The 14,670-nt window shown below is 37.0% G+C and overlaps 1 protein-coding gene across 1 annotated transcript in view; it reads left to right on the forward strand.

Moving 5' to 3' along the window:
- The window catches only part of arhgef12.S (Rho guanine nucleotide exchange factor 12 S homeolog), a gene marked incomplete at its 5' end in the record, with an annotated part of 95,405 nt that overhangs the window by 46,533 nt on the left and 34,202 nt on the right, over positions 1-14,670 (forward strand). The window contains 13 exon segments of the mRNA NM_001089294.1: positions 434-483; positions 1,572-1,629; positions 1,895-2,055; positions 2,966-3,043; positions 3,129-3,248; positions 5,409-5,519; positions 6,055-6,126; positions 9,030-9,122; positions 10,886-11,005; positions 11,082-11,180; positions 11,512-11,554; positions 12,775-12,880; positions 13,177-13,314. Of these exon segments, the coding sequence (NP_001082763.1) occupies positions 434-483; positions 1,572-1,629; positions 1,895-2,055; positions 2,966-3,043; positions 3,129-3,248; positions 5,409-5,519; positions 6,055-6,126; positions 9,030-9,122; positions 10,886-11,005; positions 11,082-11,180; positions 11,512-11,554; positions 12,775-12,880; positions 13,177-13,314 (1,249 nt within the window).

Here is a 14,670-nt window from a genome sequence, read left to right on the forward strand (position 1 = left end):
CTAAGGTAGCCTAGTGATTAAGGCAGTGTTGGGGTTATGAGTTCCAAATGAATCGTTAAGCTTTAATATTAGAAAAACTGTCCCAAAAAGAAAGTAATTGGAGAAAGTCTTTATTTGTGGTGAACTATCCAAAAACAACGGATGTGAAATACTCCTTCACAATGTCCAGGGATCCATGCATGCTTTTTTTAAATCTCTACTGACAATAAATCCAGGAAATTGAGGTTTTCGGAGGATGCAATTGTTTCTCCTCACCTTTTGGTTTCCACTGCAACATGTTTTGGTGGTACCTTTCAAGGTTATTCTTATACCTAAGCAGCACCTCATGGATTTAATTTATTGGACTTCCAACTCACAATGATGTAGGGAATGAAACTGTAAGTGCAGAAACCATTTACCTTTCTGTTTGTGTTGACTATTGCTCATTCTTTAGATGGCGCTGCCATGCGAGCTGGCGTGCAGACTGGGGATCGGATCATCAAGGTAGGAGATTTGTATTCTCTTTAGCATCACTGGTAAGAACTTGAGAGCTCACTATTGTGTTTTTTGATCCTACAGACCTTGCTGGCTAATTTTAATATGAATTCATAAAGATATCTTTATCTATTAGAGCTTTCTCCTGTAAATTGTTTACAAACAGTGGGAAAGATTCTGCTCAACAATACAACACAAGCAAAGCGATGGAAATATTCAAACTTTTAAGTCCACTCTATATTTTCCATGTATAGACAATTTGTTTTTTTAAATGATGGGCTTGCTTAACTTTGCATTTATTTATTTTATTAGGTGCCCTTGTAAAACCATTCACCAAAAATATATATCCCGTGACTCCATAACCCTGGAAATGTATGGTCAAAATATTGTATATTTAACGAAGAGGTAGGGCCAACCTCCTTGATTGGTTTTAAATAGTAATGGGTGAGGTTACTTTGGTTTTAAATTGTTTGATTAATGTAATACTGGCATGAACACTTATGATTAAGTACCATAGGGTACTGAACTCATAACGTGGTTTTAATGGGGTCAGTATTTACTATTTTTTATTATGTTATTCAAATAAATTTGGACTTTTATGGATTATGAGTCATAGGATATATATATATATATATATATATATATATATATATATATATATATATATATATATATATATATATATATATATATATATATATATATATATATATATATAGTGAATCATCATTTGACTGGGAACTGGGGCAAGATACTGGTACTCTATTGCCCAATAAAGATTGGTAGTATAGACCCCCCTAATTATTCTATTCCCTTGTAAAATCAGACAAAGACTTTCTTGCTAAAATTACTGATGGGTTAGTAATGGGTAGCTAAAGACCTGGGGTTTCTGAAACTGAACTTCTTCCTCCAAGCAGGTCTTATAATAAAGTAAATACTTTATGGCCACCATTTTTATTATACATTATGATGCAGAGTATGTACTGATGGCACAGAGGAATAAACGTATCCGCTAATCGTGGTAGTAAATTTTTTTTTTTTTGTAAATAGTAGGCAAAGCAAGTTGTTGAACTTTTTCTATTATTACTATTATCTAGGTTAATGGCACTCTGGTCACACACTCCAATCATTTAGAAGTGGTCAAGCTTATAAAGTGTGAGTATACTTTATTGTATTCTGGTAAATCAGGGCAGTGCCAAATATTCTGCTTGGTTATACATTCTTGAAAGTACTACACAGAAATAAATTGCAATTTGAATGTGCAACAAAATAATTAAGTAAAAAATGCACATAAACTACTAATTTATTTGTAATATTTTTATATCTGAGTTTCCATGAAGGACTTCTTAATGTATGTATTCTTGTTAAGGGGTTATTTACATCGCAATTAAGTTATCCTATATTTTTTTTTATCACACAGCTGGCTCCTATGTAGCTCTTACAGTACAAGGTCGTCCACCTGGGTCACCCACCATCCCTTTAACAGATTCTGAGGCAGATAATTTTGTTCCCATAATGCCCCCTCATTCTCCAGTACCCCAAGGCCATGGAAAAGGAATTACAAGCCCAATACTTATGGAAGTAAGTGTCCTAAACCTAGAGTTATTCTTTGTGAATGGAATTTCTAAATTGGGTAATAAGTTACACACGTTTTCAGAGGTATTAGTTATTGTAATAGAGTATTTGTTATTTTTGGTTACTAATATAAATTGTATGCATGCTGGGCCCTCATTGCCTAATGTATAAATGTGTTTGTAAATTACAGTATGTACCCTTATGTACAGCATTACAGCAAACGGTGGCACTTAATAAATAAACATAATAAATAATAATACTTTTATTTTCTTTTTTAGATTCTGACCATTTTAGGTCCAATATAGCAATAATTAGTTCAGTTAAGGATAAAGAGGGGTTGGATTCTCCTAGTCTTACCTCACTTGCATATGTGAATTGTTTCCTCCCTTCTCCTGCATACACTTAGAGGTGGTATGCAGTGCCACAGTAATTAGACATTATAAATAATTAGGCATATAAATAATCATGAAGCAAAAACTATTGTCTAGTCCCACAAGTAGAATAAAGTTTGGTGTTTTATGTGCAAATTTGCCAATAATCGTGTTAATTTTTTATGTGGCCATTTTTTCTTTTTAAATGGGGCAAAATTGCCAAATACTTCATTTTGTAATGTAAGATATTGTGGTCCATCATTGCAGCTCCACACTAATTCAGGTTTTATGTTCATGCGTATGAGCCATGTAACATGAACTGGGAACTTCCAGACCTCTGTCCCCCACTATATGAACTTCATTTTTCACCCCTCACTATCCTTTTGAATGGTGTGGCTGCAACTTTAATGGGGATAAACCTTTTTCCGGTCTATACTGTAGTATGTTAATATAATTATTTTTGGCTATGACTAATTTTGAGTATTCTAGCATTTTAAGTCTATATAGTTTTGTTTTGCTTTTTAATTTACAACTTATTATCTCAGGAGGAAAATAACATTGTACATACCCAGAAGCTGGATATACTGATGAAGATGCTCCAGAAAGAACAAGACCAACTACATGTAAGTGAAATAAAGTATGTTTTGAACACAACTATCCAGTCTTCTTTGTGTTTTCTCAGTTTGGCCTTTTGCCTTCTTTATTCAGCAATTTCAAGAGGAGTTTCATACTACTCCATCACAGAGGCTTTCTAAGGAGATCCAAGACAGTAAGAAGCACATAGCCCAATTGCAAGACGGATTGTCAAAAGCCAGAGGTCTTTCACAAGTAAGTATTGTATTGCAAAGTTAACAGTGACAAATATATTTATTAACAAGGTATGATTACAACGCCAGCATGCAAGTATTAGAAAGACTCTCCTATGTTATGCTCAAGATATTGAATGTATGAACTAGGATGCTCCGGGCAAGATTCATGTAGATTCTGTACATCTTGATTTGTGCCCTGAGCAATAACAAGAGAAACACACGGCAGCATTGCTTTTACCCTTATCATGATTAAGATTGTGGAGAGGAGAGTTTTTAGTAGACATTTTTAATATAAACTATTCTCTTTTGATGCACTGTTAAACCACGGAAAATAATGCTTATAGTTTTTCAAAATTGAGCTTATTTAAATGTGATTAATGCCTTTTTCTAGTTTTAGTTTAATTCTCCTGTAATTTGAAGTTGCAATAGTGTTTCTTCCCCCCCCCCCAACCCAAATCATCCTATAATCATGCACTGGAAAGAACAATATAAGAATTTTCATACCTGCTTCAAATAGGCACCCATTTGTGTGTGGTACATTGGATGTAAAATTGGTAAATGCAATTAGTTTGATAAACTTATTTCCCTCTTTGCTGCCCAACTATGAAAAGATGAACAAAAGCCACACACATTCATTTCTAGAGACACCATCCTTCGTTAATATATAAGGGGTGGTCCACTTTTAGAAATTAACCTTTCTATGTATTTTTCAAGTGTTTTTTTTTTTTTCTTCTTTGGTCTGGGCCTGCAAACAAAATGTATGTAGATTTGTTTTTCATAGGCTGACTGCATGCCATGACCTAACACAGGACATTTGTTTCGCTTGTTTGCCTACATATGAACCTTGACGGCCAGAATGCATCTACCCATTGTACAGATGAGGTTTTATGATATTAGCAGGCGCTGGCAACATAAGGGAGATGATTCACATGTTTGTACATGTGCTTTTCAAAGCTATCTATTTTACAAATGAAGAAAAAAAAAAAGTATAAAACATATTGTAATGATTATTATATTTGGGTAGATTATGGAAATCGCCCACATAGTTTTATAGCTATTTGCCTTTTTCTTCTGACTCTTTGCAGGTTTCACATGGGTCCCCTTCTAAAAAACAAATTGTCTGTAAGGCTATTGTTGTTGCTACTTGCCATTCCTCCTCTTTCTATTCAGCCCCTCTCCTATTCATATACCATTCTCTTGTTACAATCAGTGCATGATTGCTAGGGTTATTTGGACCCTAGCAACCAGATTGCAAAAATTGCAAACCAGAGAGCTGCTGAATAAAAAGCTAAGTAACTAAAAAAACGCAAATAATGAAAAATACATATTGTCTGACTATCCCTCTCTACATCATACTAAAAGTTATCTCAAAGGTCAACAACTCCTTTAATAAAAAGTGCTGCTTGTATTAAATGGGTACTGTAATCACGTAATTGCTGTTTTTATAATGCCAAATATCAGTTGATATATTTTTTTTTATCTTTGACCTTGCTAAGAATAATCCCTAAGTTTCATTGAAGCATATATAAACCTTTTTATTTTAAAATCCCATAAAAAGATTCTAAAAGAGTTTTCAAACATACATCTTTGCCAACACAGAGTCTTATGTCCTTTCTAAGATAGATGCTGAAACCTGCAGTGGAAATTATTTTAGTGTCAACCTCCACTCCCTGAGCCTTCTTTCTCCTTTGAATAGGAAGTCAGTCAAAGTGCTAGAATTGAATTGCTGTTAACTTTTAACAAATGGCGTTGAGGATAGATCAACTAATGAAATAGTAAACTAGAAATATTAATAGGTCTGTATCTGGATTGCTAAAATGGCAGACAAACACCACACAAAGCTTAAAGCTTCTACTTAAATTTTAATAAACTGGCGACAAATAAAAAATAGAAAGCAATTGAAAAAAGTTATTTCTGAAAACACCAAAACTGCTTGGAAGGTCAATAAACTAATATTTAATTACATTTTGGCAACTCTGAGCAATTGAAAATGATGCGTTATAGCTACACAGTGTTAAAGCATCTTCAAAGTTCCACAGCTTTTTATTTCCATAAGCCTAACAGGTGCAGTTTTTTATGTAAAATACCGCGAAAGGCAATTTAACGGTCTGCTGTGATATTAAGTAACATCAAGAGAACGCTCTTGAATAAATAATTTGCATCTTTCTGTTCTTATCAGGGCTCGGAATCATTGCAGATCAGTGAGCTAGATGCAGACTCCAGTGACATACTGGGACAAACAGATTGCAGCAGTGGGGATGGATCACGGCCAAATAGTGACATTGTAGATGTAAGTGCTACATACTTTATGCAAATAAGGGATCTGTTGAATAAAATGCTTTGGAATGTGATGCTTTCTGTTAAAGTATTCTTCGTGTAATTTACACTGATTACGGTAAAATTCCTACACTGAAAAATGTCAGTTTTTTTTTTTTAGCAAATAATGGTTCTGGGTTATATATTATCAAAGTATCATTCCTAGAGAGACATAAATCAATGTACAATAGAATGGTGAATAAAATTGTTTAGTTTCACAGCATCCTGGATAAGAAATTGGAGATCAAAATTTGAATCTGTTTGTACCTGTAGAGACTACTTAAAATTTAAAGTTTTAGCTTTTTTTCTCTTGCTTTTAGCTCTGTAGCATGTTATTTTAAATAATGGGCGATTGCTTAGTATTCTTGTTTCTTTTACATGTATGTACATGCAGTGTTAGTTATTTTATTTGCCATAGCAATAGCATTGTTGAAACTTTCTGAATCCGTATGGTGTTATTATGTTTTGGACTGTCAGACTGGTGAGTTACACACCATTTTTCTCCTCAGAGCCCCCGTAGTGGACAGCGAGATAAAAGCTTCCTGGAGGAAAGTCTGGAGAAAAGTGAAATTCAGGACACAGTATGATTTTCATATTAACAATAGTAATCATATTTTAGAGTATTTGTGGTAGACTAGGCCATAAAATGAGTTTCTGGTATTCATTAAATCATGTTTCATGAAGCAAAAATTGTTGAACTACCTTTATGTATACATACATACATGATTCCTCAGGCTGATGAAACAATGGCCAGTTGGGACCATAACGCTCATTCCTTCCTTAAGGCCGGCTGACTTTATTTTTGGCAGTTCAGATAATTTATTCACCTTTCTTACAACCGCCCCAACTAAATGAGCTTTTGTCAAAAACCCTGTTTACATTTGTAGTACTATATAAATAAAATACAATACATATTTCCTGACTAGTTTAAAACTCATGCCCAGATGCAATTTTATTTTTTATTGTGATTCAAATTAGACTTAACAGAACAGCACAATATTTAAGCAAACCGTAAAAATAAAGGAAATAATGGTGGTGTTCAAAAGTTTGTATACCTATAGTTCTATATGATGTGCTGCCCCTAGCATCAGTGACAGCTTACAGTCTTTTGTTATAGCTGTGAATGGGCCCTTGTTTTCTCATGCAGTAAAGCAGGCGATTCTTCTTGGCAAAAATCCTCCAGGTCCTGTAAATACTTTGGTTAACTAGCATGAATGGTACATCTAAGTGACTCAATGATATTGATGGCAGGAAACTGTAATGGGCCTCTCCCGAACCTTCACTTTATTTGCTTTGGCTTTCTGTTTCGGATCATTTTCATGCTGGGAAGCCCATGTTTGTTTAGTCTGCCATTTCTGGGCAGATGAATATAAATTTGCCCTGCACATCTCCATGTCAGCTGCACATGGGTAAGCTCCAACCCTTTGACCCAGTGGAGAAGACCTCCACTGTCAAAATCATTAAAACCTTTCCACTCTGTTATATTGGTGTCTTTCTTTTGTCTTCTGTTTTGGACCTCAGGCAGTAAGTACATTTTTTAAGGATCCATCTAATTGCCTCACTTAGAAGCTGGCCTTTAGCAGGAGTCAGGTTTGTAGTTTTTTCTGATGAAGGGTTACTGACCAGTTGCAGTGGTTTTTCTGAAGGTTTCTTGCCTTTTTCTTTTGAGATGGATCTTTTGTACAACTTTACTGCAGTATAGTTATGCAAGTATGCTGATTTCCAGTCATTGCTTAGTTTTAGGCAATACTTACCCAGCTACCTAAAGAGTCTTGCTGCACTCTATGCCTCTGCGCCATGTTGTTTTAAAGGAGAACTAAGTCCTAAAAATGAATGTAGCTAGAAATGCCATATTTTATATATTTTTTAATATATTAATGAACCAGCCTTGAGGTTTAGCATCTCTATAATAGTAATGATCCAGGTCGTCTAAGTTGTAACAGGAGTTTCCCATCTTGGATTTTGTATGGAGTGTCAATGTCATGCACATGCTCAGAGAAGATCAAATATATTCAGGTATTCCAGTTGATATACAATGCTGCTGCTATTACGTACTTCTATTTCCGATTTCTGGATTGTTACCTATACGAAGTTAACTTTGTTAGCCTAGTATGTTAATGCTATGTGCATCATAATAGTTGTTTGGTACTGACCTTGGTGCTTTAAAGTCTCTTAATATGCGTATGTAGTGTTTAATTGCTGCGGGTCATAAATTGACTTGTGTTATTCAGTGTACTACAGTTGGGTGTATAACTGTTGGTGGACTGTAATGGCTTTCTGTATTTGAGGATCTTCAGGGATAATGTGTGTTTAATATTGGTTATTAAATCTGTTTAAGGCTGTTGAAAGTAATACTGTATCACTACAAACCCTCTTCATTTTGGGGACACTTGTACAGTAATTGTATACTGTGTGTATCGCTGCAGACCTTTTACTTTTAGGGCTATTCAGTAAGTATATACTGTGTATATCACTACAGGCTCCTTCCATTTTGGGCCACATAGTCTGATGCTTTAAGTATTTACTTGCTGCATGGGCACCTTTCCAACAGATTACGCAAAGTCTGAAGTGGCGCAAAAATAAAACCACACCATGATAAATTCGCCTTTATTCTATGCAGCTTTTTATATATTTTTTTCCTAACATTAATCATCTTACACAGTATGATCAATAGGTCCAGCTGTTTAGATAGCTACAGTTGCAATGTTCCAATTATTTCCCTTGGTATATAAATACAATACAAATCAATGAAATAGGTTTGCATAATTTGGGCTACTGTAATTGTTATAAATAAGTGGTATCTGAATTCATACTGGGATACATTCTACAGTAGTATGCTTCATTTGGAATTTACAACTTAATTACACTACATGGGGCATGCAATTATTCCTGACTCTGTGCTTCTCAGCAATGATCCAGGACTGCATTTGTGAAACTTTGGGGTATTTGTGTTTTCTCTACTAGAATGAAAGATACCCATTTGCAAATGTTGCTTCCTCACTTATTATGGTTATGCGAGGAGCACAATGCATTTAACTTTTGGTTTAAGCTCAGTTTTGGAAACTTGTTTTGTTATGTCTAATGATTTGTAATCTTGCTCTGTATTTAGTATTGTTAAGGTCTGATTTCCATAGGTCTCACAGTGAATGCTTTACTACCTTAATCTTTGTGGAATTTTTGCGAGTCAAGGTATGGAAGTCAGATGTGCCTTTGATTTTGATTCTGATATGGTATTTAGTACCTGAAGGTATTTACAGAGATATCAAGTTTTTTTCCTAAATTTAGATTGAATGGCACAATCAAATGAACCTGTAGTGTTTTAAATTGAGTGTAAATTATCAGGTCAGATGTTCAAGGATATGTAAACTTTTGATCAGGACAGCCTGTGTGTTTTCAGTTATCTATAAAAGACTCACACAATTGATGATAAATGGCTTCATCTGACCAATATACCAAGATATATAAATCTTCTCTCTATCATTAGGACTCTCAGTCAAGTATGGGAAGCCCCTCTATTCGCTTCACTCATAATATTATTGGCGCAGAGGATGATGATTTTGATGCTGAACCAGAGCAGGTAGTTCTTTTTTATATAAGTTTGTACATAAGCGTGTGTGTGTGTATGTATGTATGTATGTATGTATGTATGTATGTATGTATGTATGTATGTATGTGTATATAGATATATAGATCTAGATCAGTGCTGTCCAATTTATATGGTACAGAAGGCCGAAATTTTTCTAATCTACATGGTGGAGGGCCGATGATGGAAGTGTTAGCCACTCCCTGTTTTTAGACCACACCCATGTTACCGCAAGACCATGTCCACATTAATAGCACACCAAAAAAACAGATGGTTGGTACTCACTGCAGGGATCAGGGCCAGAACTAGGGGTAGGCAGAGTAGCCGGCAATCTAGGACGCCATCATTGAGTGGTGCACATTTAATGGGGTTGTTTTTTTTCAAGCGTTTATTTAATAATTTGTTTTAGTAATCATGGTCAATCAGTCGGGTGGAATCCCCCTCCTTCACCTTCTCCCTCTTGCAAGCAAGTAATAGCTCCTTCTGTGCTCTGCGGCAGCGCGACGTGCGTATACATGTCAATGACATCACTGATGCAGATGGGTGGCAGAGAGAGGCAGAGAGCTGGCGGCCAACTTGGTGTGGCTCGCGCTTGCTGCTCTTAGCCTTGCAGATACAGATTTGGCCCGGGGGCCATATGTTTGCTATTGCTGCTGGACTGGGCGCTGGCACAGGTACATAAATACTTTGGGGCAATATGATGTGATCAGATTTATTTTTGGCTGCTGCTGGCACAGGTAAAGATTGGGGGCAATATAATGGCTGCTTGAGGGCTGTATGATGCATGGCTGCTGAGCTTGCTGGTACAGGTATGGTGGCAGTATAATGAATGGCTGCTGGCACAGGTACAGGGGGGGCTGTATTATGGACAGCTGCTGAGCTTGCTGGTACAGGTACAGGAGGCAGAAATATAAATGAAAAAGTGTTGTACATTTTCTTACTTTCTTTATTTAAAAACCATCATGGTAAAGAGTTAAATGCAGGGCAGGGGGGCGCTGATTGAAGCTCTTGCCTAGGGTGCCAAACTACCTTGGCCCGGCACTGGCAGGGATGCCACTCATATGTGAAAAAAGTTGTCATATTAAGACATACCCTTAAATCGATATGCCTCCTCCTCCCCTGTGTATAATACAGTAACACAGCATATAATTAAACACCTTAGGCACCCTAACAATAATTTTCAAATGCTAACAAACCCCCAGAACAAATACCAGGCTTATGTTCCATAGGGATCATAGGTTAGGCAGAGTATGGCAAACACAGGGTGCAAAGAGCAGGCAAAGTATGACACACACAGGGAGCATAGGAAAACATAACAGAGCAGGAGACCGGAAAATCAGGACCAGTCTAATATGTACTTCATACAGTGACACAGTGCTGGTGCTCCATTAGCATTTTGAATAAGGTGTGAACAAGTGAACAATGTGGGCAGTTTCAGTCTGGGTCTCAGGTGTGAACAGTACAGGGCTTTAGGATCTAAACAATAGAGGTGTGAACAATGCAGGGGCATCACAGGTGTGAATACAGGGGATTACAGTGTGAATTTGAGGTTTAAACTATGCAGGGGCCAGTTAATCTCTGCAGTGATACCTTTTAAATTTTACATATGGTAAACAGACACAGCAGGCAGACATTGATGTGGAGGGCCACATAAAGGGGGGTCGCGGGCCTCCAGTTGGACAGCCCTGATCTAGATAGATATGTTATACACTCACTCACACACACTCTATAAATTAATTTTCAGACTATTTTTTAAGTCCCCACAGATAAATGGGCAATGTAGCTGTTTCCAGAATATGGACCTGTTGAAATCTCACCCTGCTCACTTAGCAGTATTTATACATCATGTGGTCTCCCAGTTTGATCCAGCAGCTCTGGTAAGTCCAGCAATAATAGTGGTTTATCTGTTAAAACTTTTCCCAAGCTAACTAAACTATTACTCTTTGTCCTCAGCTGTGTTACTTGCATGCAGACTTATACCAGCAAACAAATTCTAAAGAGACTCGCAGGGTGTTTATGGAGTTCAACCAGTTCTTCTTAGAGCGAGCAGCGGTGAGGATTATTGAAACTCTCTTAAAACAACCCCAGCTGGATGCTTATAATACACCATTCAATTAATTAGCTCTGCACTCAGTAAATAGAATAAGCAACAATGTTTCAATCTATGAGAAAACATTTTTTGATTATATTGCACAACAGTTTTGAGATAAAAATAGTACTGTTATAAAGATTATACTGGTGTTTAATAGTATAATGCATAGTTCCCCAGTAATGTACTAAAACAATTTGCAATCATTGTTATTAAATAAGCAACAGCATGTTGCTCTGATGCTTGGATAAGCATGTTTGCTAATGTAATATTATGCTATTCTTTTTGTTACAGAATCTTAAAGTCCCTGTCCCAGATGATGTTGCTCTTGAATTAGGTATGTTTTGCATTAAATCATTGCAGGAGAGGGATGCATACACTTTAAATGTAATTTATATTTAATTTTGTGACCAGGCTGTCCCAAAAATTAAATATACACCAGCCTTATTTCCTTAAGCGAAAGTGCACAGGGGTCTTTTTTTTTTTTTTTTTTCTCAATATTTTTATTTTGTTTTACAAAGAAAAAGAAACAGAAGAAAATCAAATTACAGCCATTACACCTATTTTCCATGAAAAGTCTTACAGAAAGTAATGCATTGCATGTAAAAAACAGCTTCTATAATGCAAAGATACAGATTACAATTATTGCAGTCAACAATGAGGAAAATAGGACACCAACTTTAGTTAGACAGGAAAGAATAGACAGAAGTGGTAAAACAGAAACCAAAGAACGTATCCATAGGGGGTGCATATTCAGTGAAGAATATGATCACATAAGAATATAGGTGTGTCTTGGGGAAAAAAGGCAAATGGCAAATCCAGGGTACAAGCCACCTAACGTACCCATAGCTAACCTAGTGCTGATAGCCCTCTATATTGAACCCAGGGGCCCCAGAGCTTGTGAAAAGAGAGGGGTCTTTTTTTTAAGGTGATATTGGTTATGTATGTGTTGGAGTAAACTTGACAGTTCCTATTTCCTAGTTTTTCTATACTTGTACTTCGAAGATATTAAAGGAACAGTAAAGTGTAAAAACTTGCTAAATAGATGGACTGTGCAAAATAAAAAATGCTTCTAATATAGTTAGTTAGCCAAACATGTAATGTATAAAGGCTGGAGTGATTGGATTTCTAACATAACAGAACACTACTTCCTGCTTTTCAGCTCTCTGAGTTAGTCAGTGACTTGAAGGGAGGGCCACATGGGACATAACTGTTCGGTGAGTTTGCAATTGATCACCAGCATTCAGCACAGATTTAAAAGCAAACAGTTATGACCCATGTTCCCCCCCCCTCAAGTCACTAATTGCTTACTGCCTGGTAACCAAGAGTTGCAAAGCAGGAAGTAGTGTTCTGGCTATTATGTTAGACATCCAGTCACTCCAGCCTTTATACATTACATTTTTGCCTAACTATATTAGAAACATTTTTTATTTTGCACAGCCTATCTATTTACCCAGTTTTTATGTTTATACTGACAATTCCTTTCCAATTCCAAAATTGTCCACCTCTATTTAGTGACTTGTTTTAATTAGTGTTAAAAACATTTTTGTATCTTAGAGAAAAGAAGACCAGAGCTGATTCCAGAGGAGCTGCATCGACAATACATCCAGACTGTGCAAGAAAGACTCTCTGAGGATGTTAAAAAAAACTTGGAGGATTTTAAGTAAGTGTGCCCTTATTCTGGCTTTCAGGCTACTGCCACACAGGGCTTATTCTCATCCAGGTAAAACAAATAAACGCAGGCTGAGAATCAGCTGATCCAATAGCCAAGATGGCTCCTGTGTTCAGCCTTGATGTAGGCACATAGAGTGGATTTCGGCACAGGAACATGCATATGCATGTATTGGCTCAGTGCAGACATAAGACCCAGCCTAGACCAACAGATTGGCTGATTTACCCCTATCTGGCATTAGCCTTGTATGTGCTAAAAAAATTTGACTCAATCCTTTTCCTTCCCAGGCAAAAGCGCAGCATGGGACTGACCCTGGCAGAGGGAGAACTCTCCAAACTGGATACAGAGCGATTCAGAGACCGTAATACAATTGACAAGGAAAGGGCCTGTGCAGAGCAGATTGTTCAAAAGATTGAGGAGATTTTGTAAGTAACCCTGCAGGATTAATCAGATAATCTTAAATACATAGTATTGATATGCAAAATGCCAATATATTCTATAGTTCTGTACACAAGGGTAAATAATTGACATATGTCTGTAAGGGCTAGCTAGTTCAGGGTTTCTGCCTCAGCAAAACTCTTTAATCCTCCACTTCCATAGCTAGATTAATGAAGGGCATATGCAAATTTGGATTCGGTTCGGCCGGGCGGAAGGATTCGGCCGAATCCTGCTGAAAAAGGCCGAATCCCGAACCGAATCCTGGATTTCAGGGAAAACAGCTCTTTGAAACTGAACTGGTCAAGATCATTTCGCAGGCAACAGGAGGAAAGAGTACTCTACTTCCTCAGACAAAACCCAAGCGGCCTCCCCTGAAGCATAGGCCCTTTTTTCGTCCATTTCGTCAGGGACAAAGAAGCAGAACACAGGTGGACAGATCTAGCACAAATAGCCGCCCTAGTAACCAAACCAAACAGAGAGCTAATTGGTCCTCCTCCAAGGGGTCAACCAAGCCCTCCCAGGAAAAATCCACTTCCGCATGAAGGTACGCCCACACCGAAAGGATTCCCCTAGGCGGCCGCCTAAAATCCTTTCAGGAGGTGTGGACAAGTCAAGCCAAAGACAATTTGAAAAATTACTAAATGGACAAATTACTAAAGTCAAGATAACATAAGTTTTTTCTGGGTAAGCTGTTTGAGTAACATATGGAATGTCACCCAAGGGCTTACCAAAGATACTCCCACCTGACATAAGCTTTTATACCATTTTTGATGTCATAAATGGTAAGACAGAAGTGGGGGTACACAGACAGACATACTATAAATGGTCTAAACATTGTAAGGCATGGAAACTTACTGACATATACATTTCTACATTCTTGCAAGATGCGCAGTATTGCAAGATAAGATAATTATTTGGTTCCAACCGCACACGACCTCCTGAGCTAGTGTCTAGTAATTTCAGACAGGAAGCAAAATCAGTTATTGAGCAATACTTCTGCACAAGGCCCTAAGAGACAATGCTGACAATTTGGTTTCTAATAGCAGAATGAAGACTATTTATTATCATGCTCTAGTATCATTTATATGAGTGACCACTGTCCATCTAGAAGAACACTTGACCATCTCCCTGTCCATAGCCTGGCTTGGGCCGTTGGCATTGCGGTGTCAGAGAAATTGGGGGGACTTGGATAATAGATATAAACCCTATGTTATTATTACACTCTGACACTAACCATTCGCCCGTCAGAGGAATAGGTTGTTCCCATGAAATATATCAACAGTTCCTAACTGTAATCCAAGACCTGGCAAGCTCAGGGGTTATTCAACCAGTTCTGGAAAAAG

This window comes from Xenopus laevis, chromosome 7S, assembly GCF_017654675.1.
Source record: "Xenopus laevis strain J_2021 chromosome 7S, Xenopus_laevis_v10.1, whole genome shotgun sequence".
Taxonomy (NCBI): Eukaryota; Metazoa; Chordata; class Amphibia; order Anura; family Pipidae; genus Xenopus; species Xenopus laevis.